The 19,367-nt window shown below is 39.6% G+C and overlaps 1 protein-coding gene across 1 annotated transcript in view; it reads left to right on the forward strand.

Annotated features, from left to right (window-relative positions):
• The window catches only part of lrp1bb (low density lipoprotein receptor-related protein 1Bb), a 297,754-nt gene that overhangs the window by 154,736 nt on the left and 123,651 nt on the right, over positions 1-19,367 (forward strand). The window contains exons 13-20 of the mRNA XM_080478884.1: positions 2,425-2,644; positions 4,129-4,318; positions 5,484-5,606; positions 5,925-6,068; positions 9,900-10,025; positions 11,508-11,621; positions 17,668-17,748; positions 17,824-17,994. Of these exons, the coding sequence (XP_080335010.1) occupies positions 2,425-2,644; positions 4,129-4,318; positions 5,484-5,606; positions 5,925-6,068; positions 9,900-10,025; positions 11,508-11,621; positions 17,668-17,748; positions 17,824-17,994 (1,169 nt within the window). The remainder of the gene's footprint in view (positions 1-2,424; positions 2,645-4,128; positions 4,319-5,483; positions 5,607-5,924; positions 6,069-9,899; positions 10,026-11,507; positions 11,622-17,667; positions 17,749-17,823; positions 17,995-19,367) is intronic.

The raw sequence follows: 19,367 nt of genomic DNA on the forward strand, positions 1-19,367 counted from the left end.
TATGTCCCAAAGTTTTTTGACATTTACCAATACCTTTAAGATCCAAATAGTCTGCCATTTACCTTAGTTTTTGGAGTTGGCTTTATCTTAACCTTGAAACTGATGCCAACATTAGTATACAAAGCACAGATGATGTGTTGAAGCATTGTGGGGTGTACTGGATGTGACTGACCTTTATCACAGTGATAAAAACACGCTGGTTTTCAAACATCAAGCTAATGTCCTTGTCGTGTTTTAAAAAGAAAAAAAAAGAAAGAAAATATAGCAGGATGCTGCTTTTGAGGGCTGGAATTCATAAAAAAATAAATAAACAGTTGCTCTAGCACTGTTCTCTCACAAGAGTTTAGCTGGTGACTTTAATTTGCCCTTAGGTATAATTCTGTGAGTGTGATGTTGCTGTTTTCTTTTTTTATGCTGTGTGATGGACTGACGGCCCATAATTAGCTTGGAATGACATAAAGAACCCAAAAACAAACAAACAAACAAAAAATCTTGAACCCGGTAGGCAAATTGGAGAGCAACGTTTAGCCTTTCCTCTCTGACAGATATACCATAGCTGCAGTGTTGGAGTTGGCGAAACATATTGCCAGTTTTTTTCTATAAAGATTAATAAGTTTTACCCTCCCAACCCTCCCACTGACAGCTCTAATGACTAGAAGAGCTCGCTTTGGGCTTCAGCGGGAGCATTCAGCCTGAACCCGACAGTCCTTTTGATCTCTATCTGCTCTGCTGGAGGGGTCTCTTCAGGTGAAGAAGAAGCACCCCTCCAACAGATTTCTCGACTGCATTCCCATGACTTTATTTTCTGCTCTGTTTGCTACTTCCAGTCTGTGTTGACATGATAAGGACCAACGGTGTCAACTTAAAAGTGTCACACCTCTCTATTTTGCGACATTAGGATTCACCATAACCTCGCATATCAACTGTGGCTCGCTGTTGATAGTCTAATGCTTTCTTTCAAATACACACATTTTATGCAGGGACTCACGCACAACCCCTAAAGCTATTGCTTCAAATAAAAAAACTGAGCTACACCTTAAGATTATTTGGATTTTCTATTTAACTTACTTTCTCTTCATTTTGCATGTCTCTGTCACTATTCCCTGCCAACAGCCATCAAATGCAAATATATTCAGATTGCAGCACCAAAGATTGAAAAATATCAGAAAGGCAGCTATGTTCTCTCCTCTGTTTTGATATTGATAAAATGATTAATGAGCTCTTGACTCTTCATTCTAAAAGGCAAAGAAAACATTTATGATATCAAAAGTTACACTCAGCCTTGGCTGAATTCAGCTGAAACAGCTTTAAAGTCATTGTATTATGACACTGTGAAGCCATGCTGTCCGTCTGAGACTGCGTGCTCATGTGGGTGCTTCCAAACGTTGAGCGAATGAGGTTTGAATAATTCATGAGGTCATAAAGATGACTTGGAGACAGTGAGCCACTTCATTCACCTACATATCCCATTCTGTTTCATCGTCCTTTAGACAGCCCTCGACCATTGATGAGAAACAGGGGGGGCATCGCTCAGTCAGCAACTCTCAAGTAGAGCAAAACCCCTGAGCATGACTACTTTAGAAGAGATCGCGTCAAATCGTTGACCCAATCGTACTTTAGACAGCCCCAAAAGCTTCAGTTTAGTCTCACACAAGATGCTTAGCAAACTTTTATTTTATTTTTTGGGTGGGATTTATGAGATATCTACATTGGCTATGGTGTGAAGTCAAGCAGCACTTTAACTTGATAAGCATGAATAGTTTCTTTGATGATGATGCACTCTCTTCCGACCGCCCCGCTGTCAAACAATGACTGTCTGATTGTCTGGTTGTGCATGTGGGGAATCGGGGGTGCCAGTTTATTCCATCTCAGTAGAGAGCACTCTTTCCTGCGTGATATTACCAGATCCCTGATGGAGTACTCGTACGGTACGTGTTTGTCAGCACAGGCTGTGTTGTCTTAAGATGTTCTCCGTGTGACTCAGAGCTGCACGTGTGAGATTCAGCATGGAAGCGGCGCTTGCGTCTTCCCAAGGGCATCCAGAACAAAACTCACAACACACATTTCACTGTGATATGAAGTAGATCATGTTGAAAGGAGCTTGCAGAAACATGCTGTCACATGTGTATTGATTGATAAGAAATCAAAGTAGCAGAAGGCTGGTGGAGAGAGCAGCGAGCACAACCATTTAACATCAGCGTGTCATGGAGCGAGGGCGGAGAAGAATGATGGGCAGACAACCCGGACGAACTGCCTTGGCTTCAGCTTTTGATTTGATCAGCGTAACTTTAGAGCAGGTGACGATCTACTGATGCGACCACATGACTGGCAAGCCCCATCAAGACTCGGGCAATGACTCACTTTATGCAGGCATCTCTGTGTGCGAGTATCTGTGCTTGAAACATGCATGTCTGTGTGTGACAGCTGGATGTATTGGACGGACTGGGAGGAGGATGAAGTGAACGACAGCATAGGGCGGATAGAAAAGGCCTGGATGGACGGATCCAACCGACGTATTTTCGTCACCTCCAACATGCTGTGGCCCAACGGGTTGACACTGGACCACAGCAGCAGCACAATGTACTGGTGCGACGCCTACTATGATCACATCGAGAAGATTCACCTGAACGGGACAGGAAGGAAGGTATGTTTGGATATGTGATTTCATACACGGCAGATACGTTGCCGAGGCATTCAATTGGTCAATAATTCCCTTGGGAAATTTCTCAGTTCACGTTTTACTTCCAAATAAATTACAATACACTGTTTGTGTAAACCATGAAGCAAGGAATTGCTTCATGGAAGCTTGCAGTGGGAATGATTCTCCTCCGGTGACCTGCTGAAAGGAAATGTCGCTGTGATGACGCAGTCACCTTCACTGCTTCGCCAGGGGCAACAAATAATTCAAATAGGCCATTCCAGCTCTTCTTTGCAAATCTGTTTGCATTGAGGAGTTTAAGCATACAACGACTGTTGTTAATATACCCCAAAAAAAATCCCCATTGTGAGATACTTATTTCACAACAATATGGTGAAGGTACTTTTCACAATTGTACTCAAGAGTAACAGTTTATTGAGCCTAAAATATTTTTTTGTCCTCAAAATCCTTCCTATTTTATTAAACTAGACTTTTTCTGGTTAAATATATTGATTGTTTTAGAAACCAAGGAAACAAACTTGTATGTCTGAATAAAGTCATGATATAATCTGAATTTGTCTGTGACTTTTACATTCTTCAGTCCATAAAATGTTTACCAAGTATAAATGTACTGTTTTAGTGTCTTACATTATAGATTCAATAGTTGTAGCTTTTTTTTCCTTTTTTTTTTTTACAGACAACTTTGGTCAACTTGAACATGGTGAAAAGAGTATTGAAAAGTATAAATCACTGTTACATTGTTTGAAATTCTAAAAATTAGTGACATGTTTCAGAACTTATTCTTTTTTAACTACTTTACCAAATAGCATCAGTTTCAGATAACATGTACATTATTTACACTAAAAGCCACATTGTCAAACAAGTAATGTATGTGAAGAAAATACACTATTGTAAGCATATAGATAGCTTGTACACATAAAGCAGAAAAATAAACATATTCATGAAAGTACTCCAAAACACAACTTATGTACACTTATTTGAGTGTTTTTAATGTCTTAAATAAAACTGAATATAGATAAGAAGGCATGAGCTATTATAATTATTACAAATTATGTATAATTTAACAGTCAAACTGGATTTCCAGCAATTTTAGCAGATATGTTTGTGAAGCAGAGAGATGATTGAAGTCAACTCTTCCCACAATAAATGCCAACAAGACATCCCTTAATTCTCAACTGCTCCTGCCGACAGTAGTTGTACAGGCATATTAAGCTAATGAATTATTTGCGAAAGCTATTTAATCAATGCCAAGTTTCCAGCAAACATTATTATAAGCAGACAGCCCCGCGCGAACAAATTTGTGGAAAGAAATTGAATCACATTCATCATATACCATGATCAAATAATTTCCCAGCCTGTATTCAAGCAGCTCAAACCCTGTTTGAGATGATTGATTTTCGTTGTTTGCTGATGTTTTCCGTAGCCCTCCTAATCTTTTGATTATGCCGCGTGTTTGCCTCATGTTGCAGGTGGTGTACAGCGGGAAAGAGCTGAACCATCCATTCGGAATATCTCATTATCGCAATTTCATCTTTTGGACGGAGTACATGAACGCTTCGGTTTTCCAGCTGGACTTGTCCACAGGCGATGTCACTCTGCTGCGGAGTGAGAGACCACCGCTATTTGGCCTGCGTGTCTACGACGCACAGAGTCAGCAAGGTTGGCTGCTTTCCCTTTTATTCAGCCCTTATCCAGAGCCACTGAACCGTGGCCTCCCTAACAGGAAGAGTTGCTGTTTTGCACTGGAAATACAACCTCTCTGTGCTGTGTGTCCACACATTTGTATCCCCTATAACCCCTTCCTTTAATGGACAGCACTTTAGATGATATATACGCCGGGGAATTACGTATATGCTCCTCATATTCCTCGCTGTAAACCAGTGCATTGATCAGCAGTGACGGCAGCCAGCAAATCTCCTGGGGGCTCAGCTTTATGAAGTAAAATACGATGACCAAGATTTGCTCAGTTTTGTAAGAAATGATGATGGATTCGTGCTGAAAGCAGCAGATGGAAAAAGCCTCGCATATGACTGTCAGTGGAGAGCATTGCAGGTCCTCACAAGAGCCGGTTGTTTCCTTATTCCTCTCTGTGATAATCTATGAACTATTCAATCGCAAGTAACATTGCATAACACTATTCAGAAGTAAATGAAAGAATCGGGTTACTTTTGCTCTGATTGTAGAGTAACTCTTCAAAATGTGGATTCCTAAAGTAATTAGCTTTCAAACAAGAACAGAAAATTGTACATTTTGACTCAAGAAGGGATTTGCCAAGCATGAGATTCCAGTAAATGGCTGCCTTGTGGATGCACGTCTATTTCTCACAGTGCACAGATTTGCTGGACATTTCTGCATTGTTAGTGTCACCGACTAGATTAATTGGCTGTCCAGTATTTGGTGAGTGTTACTGATTGGCTCTCACAAAACCAGAACCGTTATCTCATTGGTTCAGGCGCTGCTTTTGTGCTCCGGGCAAAATGAAAGTGACAAAGGTGTCTCACGCCTTAACTTTGTACGTGACTGAGAATGTCAGCTTTGTCCAGGAAAGACAAATTATTCCCCTAAGAGTGATAAAAATGTCAAATGTCTTTCACCCGCAGTGTTGCTTGACATGTTCAAAGACGACATAGCGCACACTGAAATGCCTTTCTAATCCAGCAAATGTGTTTTGTATCAGTAAAATGACATTATTCTGCAGGTAAAGTGTGACTTCTGACCCTCTGCTTATTATACACGTGGGAACAGAGACAAGAACCACCTGGCTTAGAAAATACTGCTTTAAATGAGCATGAAATCTAACAGTATTTGGGATGTGTTTCTCCAGGTGACAACGCATGTAGTGTGAATTATGGAGGATGTAGTACCCTCTGCCTCGCCATCCCAGGAGGCAGAGTGTGTGCCTGCGCTGACAACCAGCTTCTGGAGAAAAACAATGTCACCTGTGCAGGTAGGAGGACATAATGAATCAGATAGAACAAGAGGCCAAGGATTATCTTTTCTCAGTATAATGTAATGTAATCCTGACTTCGGCCCGATGGGACAAACATCAGATAATAATCCTTACATTCCTACATGCAAATACACTAATGGCCAAATAAATGCAGTTGGGGAATTATTCCACAGAGTTTCCAGAGATAGAAATGAAGTCCCAGCTGTTACGCGGAAGGTCAAGAGACATTATTAGCAATTATGGCCGCGCCAATAGTTTTCCCAGAACACACACGTCACAGGAAGTCTGTTGTTTGATTTACATTGTTCCACCCAGATGCTTCGAGCAGCAGTCCGGAGCCACAGCGATGCAAAAGTGATGAGTTCCAGTGCCACAATCATCGCTGCATACGGGCCTTGTGGAAGTGTGACGGAGACGATGATTGTCTGGATGGAAGTGACGAGGAGAGCCACAGCTGCTGTAAGGATCTCAAAATGTCTCTGCCGGCAACATGCTGCATGTTGTCATTGAAATATATTGTCCTGTATGTACAAGCATTTTACATTTGGGTACACTCACATGTGCATGCACACACACACAAACACACACACACACACACACACACACACACACACACAGCCATACTGCCAGCAAACAGGAGCAGCGTAAGCTTTTTTAAGGCTAATTCTCTCTTGCTGTCACCTTCCATGTTCCTAAATGTCATTGATGTCGGGGTGTATGGCGTTTCTCCTCCAAGCTGCTGTCTCTTCTTTTGCTGCTGCTGAAGTGGATTTGCTCTTTAACAAATCAGTGGGATAAATGTGATGTAGGATGTCTGGATGCCATCTCCCCTCTTTTTCTCTTAGAAAGTCATTGTATTAAAGAAGCAATATTTCATGACCTGAAAAGATGATCAAAATATAAAAAAAAAAAAGACACCAAATAGATCAGCTGGGATCCATATACATAATGATACACTGACGTGGCTGAGCAGCTGTGCACTGTGCTACACAGAATTTGCAATTCACAGAACAGAGACAAAGAAATGTTCACATGTTAAATGTGCATGAAAAGATAAGATATTCAAATTGATGAACATTACTGGTTTTATTTAATTGATCCAGATGGGATATTAGGTTTCACCATCACCTTACATGCGTCAGTTAAATGTTTTCAATGGAATGAATTAGTGAAGTCATAATTATCTTTATAGCACATTTAAAATATGTATTGAAGAAAAATAACAAAAAAAAAAAACAAGTAAGACCACAAACAAATCAGATAGCATACATATATAGAAAATATATGAAAAATACTTGTGATTGTAACACAAATGAATTGAAAATAAAAGTGTATTTGAATGTCAGATCTGACCTGATAGCTTTGGTAGCTCACCTTTATGATTCATGGCTATGGTCAAGATATAAAATGCCCCCTATTTGCTTTTAAGGCGAACCAAATCCTCTTGTTTAGGATTAAGAAAATAATCTTGGCTCTGATCACTGCATTAGAAGCATGGATACTATGTCACAAGTTCCATGACCATTGTAGGTTCTTTTCAGAGCTTGGTAAGGGAGGAGAGCAGCAGCAGGACTCAGCTGGTTATAATCCCAATCGCATACATTTTGAATGCCAGTAAAGTCTTCAGTCTTGAAATCAAAAATAGGTTTTCACAATGAAACCAAGTCAGACCTTTGTCTTCCTAAGATACAGTACGTTCTAAATTAAACTTCACCGCCATCTTAGAAATTACTTCACAATTTACCGTGGTCCCAGAAGTGTTGCTGTCTGCTCGTTTATTTAGTGTGATTTATGAGTACTGAAGCTCACTGGATTGCAATCATCAATATGGAATTAAAGGTAAATGACAAGACTAGAAAGCAGATATGATTCTCGTTTGCTTGGAGTCACATCTTATAAGGTGAGTGTCGAGGAAAACTAAAAATCAATGCACTAAAATTAAAAAAAAAGAATACTCCTGTGGCTCCTAAGAATACATGTTGGGTGAAGTGTATTATTTCTAATTAAAGGGTAAAACACAAAGGAAGGGTGAAGAAGTCTTCATTGAATTTTCATTGTTTTTTATGTGGCTTCCCAGCACAGGACAGTACATTTAAGCTTTTCCTACTGTCACACTGAACAAAAGCCTGTTAGTGCCACGTTTGCACATTCATTTTGAATCAAGATAAACACAACATATGTATATTTGATGGTTTTCAATGCTGTTCGCCCAGTGTGATCTGGGATGGACTCCTGGTGACCCGTATTAAAGATGAATGGCTGGATGGATCAATGTTTCACAGTAATTATGATTGAGTAGCTGTCCAGATCTACTTGAGCTTTTTGGTCACGGCACATCGCTCTACTGACAACAAACAAAAATATTTAGCAAATTCTGAACGTTCACTTTAATGGTCATCTTAAAATCAAGCTCGCTCATACTTTTTAACCCATTAAGCCGTCCGAAAATGGATTAAGTGTAGTTTTGTTGTGATCGTTATGATCATCTGCTACATTTGTGTGCCTCTCCCTTCAGAGTTGAATGTGAGAAGATGAACAAAGAAATATTTTACTGAGAGCCTACCTTGTGTTTTGGGGTCATGAGCAGCAGTAGCAGCAGCATCTTTCAACTCGAGTGACATTCAAGGACAGCTGTGAGCTTTTCTTTTCAGTTTTTTTGCTTTGACCGCATGCGAGAAGAGCTCAGAGCAAAGTTTACTGCAGTGCTTTGGTTTTTGGTTAAACCCTTCAAACACTGAAAAAATCAACATGAACAGCTAAATTTAGAGCAAAGAAACATCTAAATGATTCCACAGAGTCCTGAAGGAAAAAAAAAAAAGCTTTCTGGATAGTTCTGGAGTTTTCGTCATGAATTGCTGAAGTCAAAGTGCAGTCGCTTCGGAATATTTTAGATGTAAATCTTTTAAATCCTAAATCATCCAAATCTTTTCGATTCAGATGTAATATTTTGTTCATTGATGCCGCATGTTTTCAATGTCAAACTCTAAACACTTATCCTGTTGTGAAAATACAGTGACGGTATACCCACAGTCAGTCTATTTAGTCACAGTTTATGCTGCAGTGCAGTCATGCGACTGGGAACTTATGAGCTAATAAATATTCAATTTGGAGAGTTCACAATCCATCCATCCATTCCTCTTTATATTTTTTACCAAACCTAAGGTCACACAGTGCTGGAACCAATCCCAGCAGAATTTTATTGAAGGCAGGTTACATCCTGGACAGGTCACCAGACTATCACAGCACAAACACACACACACACACACACACTCACACTCACACTTAGGTTAAATGTCCTACCCTATATAAGACAAAGTAGTAGGTGTAGTGAAAAAGAAATAAAATGTTGTAATTTCTTTAAATGGAAATACAGCAGTTACTGATCCTGGTTACATCGCTGTATTAATGAAATCTGGTTTTCACTTCAACTCTAATTCTATTATTAGAAAACCATGTTAAAGCACAAATTCTGTTAAATTTGCAACATCACAATACTTTCTGGTGTCTCTCAGGAACTTCCATCCATTCCAGTCGGAAGTTCCCAGTTTAGCCGGTCTCTGTGTAAACTTCTCGTTGGAAAGTGGGACATTTCCTTGCTTTCCAGTTACTCATGAATTGGTTATAAAGCTTGCAGCCAGGCTGAGAAAGGACCACCTTAACAAGTGAATGCAATCAGGTGTGTGCGTGCGTGCGTGCGTGCGTGCGTGCGTGCGTGCGTGCGTGCGTGCGTGCGTGCGTGCGTGCGTGCGTGCTGAAAGAACTTAAAATTTTTCACTGGAATCACAAGAAATTGTCATTGATTAAATAAAGTTATTGACACAACCTGAAACTTCAACCATGAAACAAGCGACACTTCATTTAATGATGGAGATTTCTTTTCTAACTAAATAAGACACAACCAGAGTCCAATCATGACTCTTATGTGCTGTTTTGTGACTCAATTTTAATGGCTGGAGATCAGAGGAACTGTTTTTAAGTTCATGAAATGATATTGTGTCAGTGAAATCAGCTATTTTTGCCTAAATGCCATCCATTTATCCATTTTCTACCAGTAACTTATCTAAACTGGGGTAATTTGGAACTATAACTCGACATCAGTCAGATGACAAGTCAAACAAAAACTCTACAAAGAAACCACAACTGGCTGTATTATTCCTGTGCCATTGTAGAAATCCCCACTGCAAAATGATAACATTAAGGTTTAAGCTAATGGGAGATGATTGGATGGTTTATCAATTACTATTGCTGTGAGATTAATAGCTGACTATTTCCTGTTTTAACTCTTTACAGATAATCACACATGTCCCACTGATCAGTTCAAATGCACTAACAACCGCTGCATTCCCAAAAGATGGCTCTGTGATGGAACGAATGACTGTGGAAACAATGAGGACGAGACCAACAGCACATGCTCAGGTTTGTTTGTTAGCTTTATTAAAGCTTTAAGTTTGCTGCACGTACATCATTTTCTGAGTTGTATCCCTCTACTATGCAAAACAAGCAATGGTGGCTGAGAGGTGAAAGATAAGGCTTTGCCAATTGTTCACTCGTTGGAATAGCATTTGAAATGGGCTGATACTCTGGTTTGCAAGGCCCTCAGGTTGCATCAGGAAGGGCATTCATGGTTAAAATCAATCATGACAATCATGATCTGCTGGGTAAGCCAAACATGTTGTATGTCTCTCATTCTTCCACCGTCGATCAGTGGTTCTCACCCTTCTGTTTTCCTGGAAGTCATCCCAGATTGCCTTGCAGGGTGCTTGCAGATCGGCCATATTTTTCTTAATCTAGTTGAGTTTCTTGGTGAGCGGCGAGTAGCCTGAAGAGAAAGTCTCGGAGTGACTGTAGTCCAACTCTGGTGCAGGCTCAATTTGATGTGAAAGGAATCGTATTAGGCAGTGGACAAAATGCTAGTGTATGCCACAAGTTGGAGCTGAGATGGGTCTCGTAGTCTAATTAGCAATGTGGAGTTATCCACTGCTCACAAGAGTTGTTATGTGTATGCTGAGTCCAGGCTTTATTAGCGCCCTATAATGCTGCATAAATCAAAAATAATTCATAACGACAAGAGTATCACGTGGCTGTGACTGTGTCAAAGCAGCCACACCGAACTACTTCAGCTCATTTACAGTTCATTCTACACTTAATGTGGCCTCTGGTCCACACAAACCAGAGTGAAAACATGACAATTAATCCAAATAACAGTGGACACACCCACTCCCACAAAAAAATATGAAGTTTATTCAGTTTGCTTGAGGGTCTACAGAGGATTTCATTGTGGTTTTAGATGTGTGCAAAATGTATTTTAATAAGTTATGGGCGGGCAAAGCCGGGGTCCACGTGCACAACAATTCAAACTGAATGAATGCTGAATAGAAAAATAGTGACACCAGGGCAGCATGATTAAATGAATATGACTTCACCAATCAAAGATCTCTTACTCTCTGCAGTAATTCATCTCTGACATATTTTATTACTTTGTCTTCCCTCCCTTGTGCTTCCGTAATGCAGCTCTGATAGAAATGCTTGCAGTGTGTCAAGTTGCCTCCCAGATCCTCAGTGGTTCCTCTCAGGAGCTTTTTATCCCCAGAGGATCAATCAGTGAGCATTAGCCTTAGAGGATGATGAATGCCTCCACGTTGGCAGATTGACGTGCATATCCCACATCAGCCAGACGTCTCTTGTGCTCCGTCATGTGCGTGACGACCAGCATACCACAGCACATTTCCCCCGGCCACCGGCCCTTGCATGCTTTACTGTGTGATTGAGTGATGAAAAGTTTACACTGGGCAGACACTGACACATCGGCGTTCGAGCAATCATTACAGTTGTTGTTCACATCCGGCCCCGACTCATGCAAGCATGATTGAATTAAAGGGTTTCTCTTCACTTCCTTAGCCCAGCCCTGTAAAACCGAGCAGTTCTCCTGCCAGAACGGGCGCTGCATACCTCGAGCCTGGAGCTGCGACCGGGCCGACGACTGCGGGGATATGTCTGATGAGCTATCGTGCAGTGAGTCAAACATGGCTTTTTACCAAATGGCATTCAAATGTCACACTGTGTGGATCTACTGCTATTTTTGTTGGGTTTGTCTGGCCAATACGGAGCACATGCCAGCTTCCTGATGAAGCTGAAAGTAAACAGTGTAAGTAGTGCAATCAATAATGGTTCACTCCTCACAGTTAGCAATCTTTTGATCCTGCTTTCTATATATTTAAATCCATAGTGCATAAGCATTTTTGTTTTATATATTTCTTTTTTACACTGTGCCTCAGAATATCCCACGGGATGGGCTGCCTCAGTTGATTTTTATCACTTAGCTTCTAGTTTGTAGTTTACTTTCAAGACATTCAACAAGACCTTTTGCAGTTTTATATTAAAGTGGTATGTTTATGTTTAACCTCTAAGTGACTGGAAAAAGAATATGTCTTGCAGCACTCACTCTGGATGATTTGATGTGAGGTCATTTATACTCAGCCTTCTGAATCCACCTGATGGTATCTGTCCAAAGCACACAGCACAACTGCAGCATGTAGGACTAATTTAGACATGTTTGCTTCACCACTACGTCTCAGCATGGTGGGGGTTTGATTTAAACAACACTTTATATACTGGTTGCTCATTAACTATTTGACCTAGCAGCAGCTTTGATGTGTGTCTCTCAGTACAAATTGAATCAGGTCAATTGGACTTGGTCATCTGTCTTGGAAGAGGTTTCACCTCTTATCCAAGTGGTTTCATCATCTCATGCTGTTTTCTAGACTAGTATTTTAAGACATAGCATTAAGTCCAGTTCAATCCAGTTGATTCAATTTGCATTCGGATGTCTCCAACCTGGGCAAATGAGAATATGTATTGCCATGCTGAAGTATTTTTCATGACAGACTGTTTTTTCTTTTACTGCCTGGAGCTCCTCTAACCACAGATGAGGCCTTGGCTTTGTATTTATCCATGCACATACATTTCTGGCCGTAATGCTTCGACTCTGGATTGTTCTCATGCTGCAGAACTTTGCTCATTCTTTGTGTGTCCTATAGTTTGTATGATCAGCTATTCAAATGGTATTCTGTCCTCTTTACAAAAAAATAAAAAAGAGATTCATTTAAAACAAATGATATTTATTAAACTGGCCTCAAAATAAAGCAGTGTGCTGTCAGCAATGCCAACAATGTGTGTGCAAACAAAGAAAAGTTGATACCGAGCATTGCAGCGGTCACCATTGGTGTGTGACTGTGTTTGTGAATGAGACAGACCATGCAAAACATGTTGGGGCTGCTCTATAGGTAAAAACTGTTCGTAATCTGTTTACAAGATGGGTATAAGGAAGCATCCGCTAGTGGCTTTGTGAGGTAGTCTAAGGTAACTTCCAGGACTAAGGAAAAGTCATGCATAATAGCCTGCAGATATCAATGTGAGCTACAACCGTCAAAATATCTAACTTTCTATCCAGTAGACAAAATGAGTTTTGTTTTTGTCAGGAAGTGGTGCAGCTCCAGGAGAGGGAATGGCTGTTGTTGTTTGGTTAGTCCACCTCAGTATTCAACATGAAATGTCCTGACAGCTTTTGGATGGACTGCCGTGAAATTTGGAACAGATGTACATTGTCCCCGGAGGGTGGCGGTGGCTGTCCCAGGAGTATTTTAGCACCACTGACAAGAATAACAGGTGTTTTTATGTAATTTGTTGTGTAATATATCAACATTCATGGTTTCAGATGATTTATTATGATGTTGATTCCCAGAGTTTGTCACGTTACACCCATTAGATGGATTTATGATTAAGTAAATATGTAAATGGATTCCTGAAATCCTTTTCTACTACTGTCATGTCCTTTGATTCATGACTTTGATTTATAGCAAATACAAAAGTCACCATCATGCTCATCAGCTTTCACATCGAGTTACTATTATCAAATATAGGCAATAAAAGCATTAAATATTATTAGATCAAGGCAGGGGTCTGTAACCTTAATGACCAAAGAGCCCTCTCAAACCAAATAAACACATTACCCTTCAAAACTGTTATTAGTTTTATCTTTTTTTCTTTACGCATTGCTTCCTTTTATTGTATCTTCTTATATACTGATCCACATTGTAAACATACAGACACGCGGCTTCATTGAGATCACTAAATATGGCATTATTCTTTTCAGTGTCATAATATCAGGAGATGAAGTCACAAATGGCAAATGCACTACTGTTATTGTCAGTATGTTTGAATACTTTCAGTATTTCTTCATGCTAGTACAATTCATAGCATGTGATCTACTTAAGGCAATTGCTTACTTTAGACTTCAGCGTATTCCTTACAGAGGAATATATATATATATATATATATATATACACACTGTACTGTTTCTTGACCTCAGTCACCCCACATTGTTGTAACACACAATATATCTAAAAATAAAGCCATGTCATTTAGTAAAAGCTACAGGAAGCTGCAGTGAGGCTAAAAAGCAGCATGCGGTTCACATCCTGGTTTAATCTCTAAGCTCTAGCCACATGCTAGCATGTAGCTCAAAGCAGTTATGTGTCGGTGAACAACCTCACTGAACCGTACGTGCCACTGTGGAGTATAATCTACGGCGAGACTACTTAGGGAGGAGGAGAGGCTGTCTCATATGACTATTAAATCCCTCAGTCTTTAGGTACCATGATTTGTAGAAAAAACCTAGCAAGTGGACATTAACTGATAAAGGTTAACAACACTTTACCTCTGAACACCAAATGTCCTTGCGCACCTGTCTTAAGGGGCGTCTAACTCATTTTACTTCCGCGGCCACATTGAGCAGAATTTGATCTGAAGTGAGCCGAACCAGTAAATTATAGCTTTATAATATATACATTTCTAGAACTCTAAATCTCTTTTGTTTTAGGTTTACATTTGACACCCTTGTCCTCGAGGCAGTTTGTTCTCTTTACAGTGAAGGTCAGCCTTGAGTATACTGTGTATTGAACTTTCCATGATACAGACAAGAAAAATAGCACAAGCAGCTGCTATCTTACTTCAGGTGACATGAGTTGCAGGTTTGGGTGCAGCAATGTCCTATTTGTCATCAAGAGGCTTGGTGTTTGTTTGTTTATTTGTTATTCATTTGATGATTTCCACAAAATGTCTTGACCCACATAGATGGAAGGCATGCATCAGGATCCATGTTCCTGACAGAGACATGACAGCCATTTAAAAAGCAATTTCCTATATCAAAACAAAGTACTGAATTTTGTGCATGCGAGACTAAACTGTGTTGTGTTCTTTGGACCAGGGGCGAGACGTGTTCTCACTGAAAGTCAAAGGCTTGGAGGGGCGGTGCACAGTAAACCGTGCACTTTCTGTACAGTAGTTCACTGTTCTTAAGTCGTGTCTCAGTGGTAATATACAATCTGTCAGCTTCAGGCTGTGAAAGTAGCAGTTTGTGTTCTGGATTAATCTGGCAAAACATAAATAAATAGAAGAGAATATATGGCATCCATGTTGGCCCGATTTTCTCTGAGAGCTTTGAAGATGCATTTAACCTTTTTTTATGCGTTGGAAAAGAGCGTTTCAAGTTGTAAAATATGTTTTCATCGGCAGAACTGAACCGTATGACTTACCGGCATACTTTTGAACGATCAGGCGAAAGGTTTTTAAGATTACTATTCAAGAGAATTTGTATTAAATCAGACCTCAACAGTGATTGATGTTTGCCAAATGCTGCATTACGCAGCGACGCCTCAGCCTTCCTTTGTCTGTCCTAAGCTGCTTCGACACTCCGTGACAAACAGCCAGGGCGTAAGCAGTAATTAAAGTTCATGCTCGGCTTCATTCAATCATAATCAAGCTGTGCAGCAAAACATATTCTCTCCCATACTGTTGTCTGAGCTTCCTCAGGCATTACTTCTCTGTAGGTGCTCTGCTGTGCAGCTCTGGCAGCTCACTTAGCTTCAGTGGAGCTGCTGTGGGTTTAGGAACACCTGAAGCTCAGTGGTGGCCGCCTCCGAGATTGATACTAATTTGGATTTTGTTTGTCAGTAGTTTAGCAGTTGTCACACAGTGTCTTTCTTGGGGCCCTCCTTTCACTTGAAGCCATCATTATTTATGAATGCCGGTGTTTCATTTTTAGTAGCACTCACTGTTTACTTGAAGGCCTTCATTATTTATGCATGTGCGCTCTTCATTTTTAAAGATTGTTAGATTCCAGCTGGTCATGTGCTGTCAGTGAGACCGAATGTGTGGGAGGGGAAATGTACTGCAGAAGACACGTATGATAAAGATATAATGTGTCTCCTCTGTAGTGCCTACGGTATTCCAGGCAGACAGCGGCAGCAGATGCCAACAAATCAATTCAAATGTGGACTTGCATTTCATACTGGAGTCAATAAAGCTTCAGGCGCCCTGTATATATGGTATCTGAAAATCGGAAACAGGACTGATATCTGATGGGAATACAAACGTCAATCCTGGCAATGTCATCAGTCAGCAAAATGTTGTAGAATCTGTTGAATATCAGGACAGTTCACCATCTCTCCTTGGCTACAGTGATGGATGTTGGATTTCATATTGGAAAGCGACAGACGTGGAAATGAATACATTTGCATTCACACTCACTCAAACTTGCCACACTGTCTTTGTTGTGTCTTAAACTATTACAACTGAAAGTCTGTTCTCGTAAGCTTTCGCTTGTTTCTTAAAAACTAACCATTATGATGTAACAATGCTGACTTTTCTGATAAAACTAACAATGACATTCTGGATTGTCGAACATAGTGAAAATTTCATCTTATTCAGAGGCTTTTTTTTTTTTTTACTATAATTTGTGAAATATGGTGTTTATATTGGTTAGTTTTACGCCTTCGATTAGATTTGTATTGCATATGAGTGATATTTACCTGTGGTTTTAAAATGCTCAAGAGTTACAGACGTTAATAAAAAGTAGTTGAATTGTGTTCATTTTGTCGTTCTAACTATGTATGCATAGATAGATAAAAAGAATATATACATACGTTAATAAAAGTAGGTCTTGAAATATTTGTATTGATATTTCACATGTCTAAATATTCCCTATATAAGGTTAAACTCTCAAATGTATTAAAATCAAAAATCAGTTGAACTTACATTTAGTTCCACATAAACTCAGATATTGCAAGCTTAATTATCTTCACATAATTTTAATTATTGACTCACTTAACTTAACGGTACTTCTTAAATAGTTTATCTTAACACTTCATGAAATCGAGTGCGGTTTTATTTTTTTATTTTTTTCCAGAAGATATAATGATCATGGTAAAATATGAACTTCACAGGTTGTACAGTATATGCCACTGTCGCTGTCCTGTATGAGTCTATTCAGAGTCTCTGCCGCTCATTTTTCTTTGAGAACTGTCAGCTACTATGTGTCTATAATTGGACGCTTTCCATCAGACCTTGAAAATAAAAAATATTGCAGTTTGTTTCATGGTCATACATTTTTGAATTTTTTTTTTCAAAAGTAGATTTTGTGATTGAACGTGATATGGAATGTTAAAACTCAAATGTGTTGTGTATAAAATACAGCGTTTCAAGCATTCTTTATCCCTAAAGGAATCAAGAGAAGCTTTATATTATTTCCAGCTTCCAGCCAGGGCCATCTACTGTAGATCGCAGGATCTTAAAGAATGTGTGGCGCTGAGGATAAGCTTGAAGTATTTCAAGTAATGTGATTGGTGCAAAAGTCTTTGCAAAAGAACGGTGTGAATGAATAGCATTGAAGGTTAGAGATACTGTATTTCCGATTGCGATGATCCAACACAGTGATTGTGGTTTATTTGAAATTGAACGTTTCTGACTGGTTCAATTATGTAGATTTTTTTTTTTTTTTAATTGAGAGGGTTGTGAGGTTAAAACATGACTCTTGCAATGAAACCTTGTTTGTCTCAATATGTAAAAGAAAACTCTTAAAGTGTACTTTTTTTATTATTATCAGGGTAATAACATCTTAGATCCATTTTATATCCTGACTAACACCTGTCATTTATGGATTAGGAGTGTGAATCTTTTTTTTTTTTGCAATTGATGTGTCCCCGTCTGCAAATCTTTGCAGCCTTCCCCACCTGTGACCCCATCACCCAGTTTAGCTGCTCCAATGGACGCTGCATCAGCGTGAAGTGGCACTGCGATTCAGGTGAGTTCAAGATCCTTCCAAACATCCACAGTACAGCAGGATAGCTCACGAGTCATTCTTCGCATTTGTGTCCAGATGACGACTGTGGAGATGGCAGCGATGAAGCCGGCTGCATCCAGTCCTGCGCGAACACCCAGTTCCAGTGCACCAGTGGACGCTGCATCCCAGACCACTGGGCCTGCGACGGGGACAACGACTGTGGGGACTACAGTGATGAGAACACCACCTGCAGAGGTGGAGCTGCATGTAAGAAAAAGCTGTTTCACTTATTTTTTTGACTCTCTAACTTTAAGTGTCATGCAGGCTCTGATTTACCCCCTGTGGTCCCTGTATTCTTCCTACATCTGTGGAGTGAAACTATTTAAATATCTAAGCAAACCAGACTTACCAATTCTCATACATTATATGCATAAGTAGTAATGTTTTGTGTTAAATTCAAAATGTTCATTCTTTATGTATAGCCCATAATGGTCAAACCAATAATATTCTATGGTTTCACACCTAAATAGTCAGTCCTAAGAATGTGTTTTAATAAAGATAAACGTGTATTGTTTAGACATCATGAATTTACTTTGGGGAAAAAAATAGAAGACGTGAAGGGTCTTTCATGAAAATCTAAAGAGAAAAATGTGCCGCCTTCTGTTTATTTCACTAATTGCACCCTGATGTCAAGTCAGATAAACAGAACAGAGAATAGTACATCCCCTCTAGCGTCAGATGAGTAATGTTGTTGTTCATGTTTTAGAAGACAATTACAGTAGTATGAAGCTCGCGTTTTTGTAAGTACCCCATTTTAGATTAAGCCATCACAGAGGGACTGATGGCAGTACTTTGATAAGCACACAGTCGCCTTTATATCTTTTTGAGTGCGCGAATGGCTTTATTTGCAATTCTAATCAGTGTTTAAATGTAGGTGTTTTAATTACAATTTGAACAATTAATCAGCTCGAGTCCACCAACTTTGTTTTCACACTATTGTGACAAAATCTTATCTCGCATGTCTCCGTTCGGGAGAATTTCACCATCAGGAGCTGAATCATTTAATCTAATTACCACAGAAACCTCATGCAAGCTCCTAGAAATACTCACAGCTCACTTGCTTGTCACTGGGATGTGTAAACTATTCATCAAACCGTTTCCTGATGGGAACTGCAGGCTGCTCCACTCCCCCGTGTCTGATTCTGCCGCCACCCCGGGGGGGCTTGAATTTGTCTCAGCTTTGCTTCAGCTGCTAAAGAAATGTTTTTGGTGTTTCGACTTTTATGTATAAAGCAAATAGTTAATCACATTCAAATCACCATACTGTATTTACTGACTGCACGATAGCACGCTTTAAGCTAATGCATGTTTCTGCTTTTTATGTTTTTGCTGGAAATGTTGTTTCCTTGATGTTTTTCTTTTGCTTCAGAACTATTTAATTACAACAAGTGATTTGTAACAGTTCAGTGCATTGTCAGTTTTTGCTTCACAATGGAAGGTTAAGTTTTAATCCAAAAATTGCAATACAACATTAGAGCTATGCTACCAAAACCCTACTGTGACTTTCTACATCGATGGCAGGATTACGTGTCGCGGTTTTTATAAAAAAAACAAAAAAACTGTTTTTTATGTTCAGTGCA

This window comes from Lipophrys pholis (assembly GCF_963383615.2).
Source record: "Lipophrys pholis genome assembly, chromosome: 13".
Lineage (NCBI taxonomy): Eukaryota > Metazoa > Chordata > Actinopteri > Blenniiformes > Blenniidae > Lipophrys > Lipophrys pholis.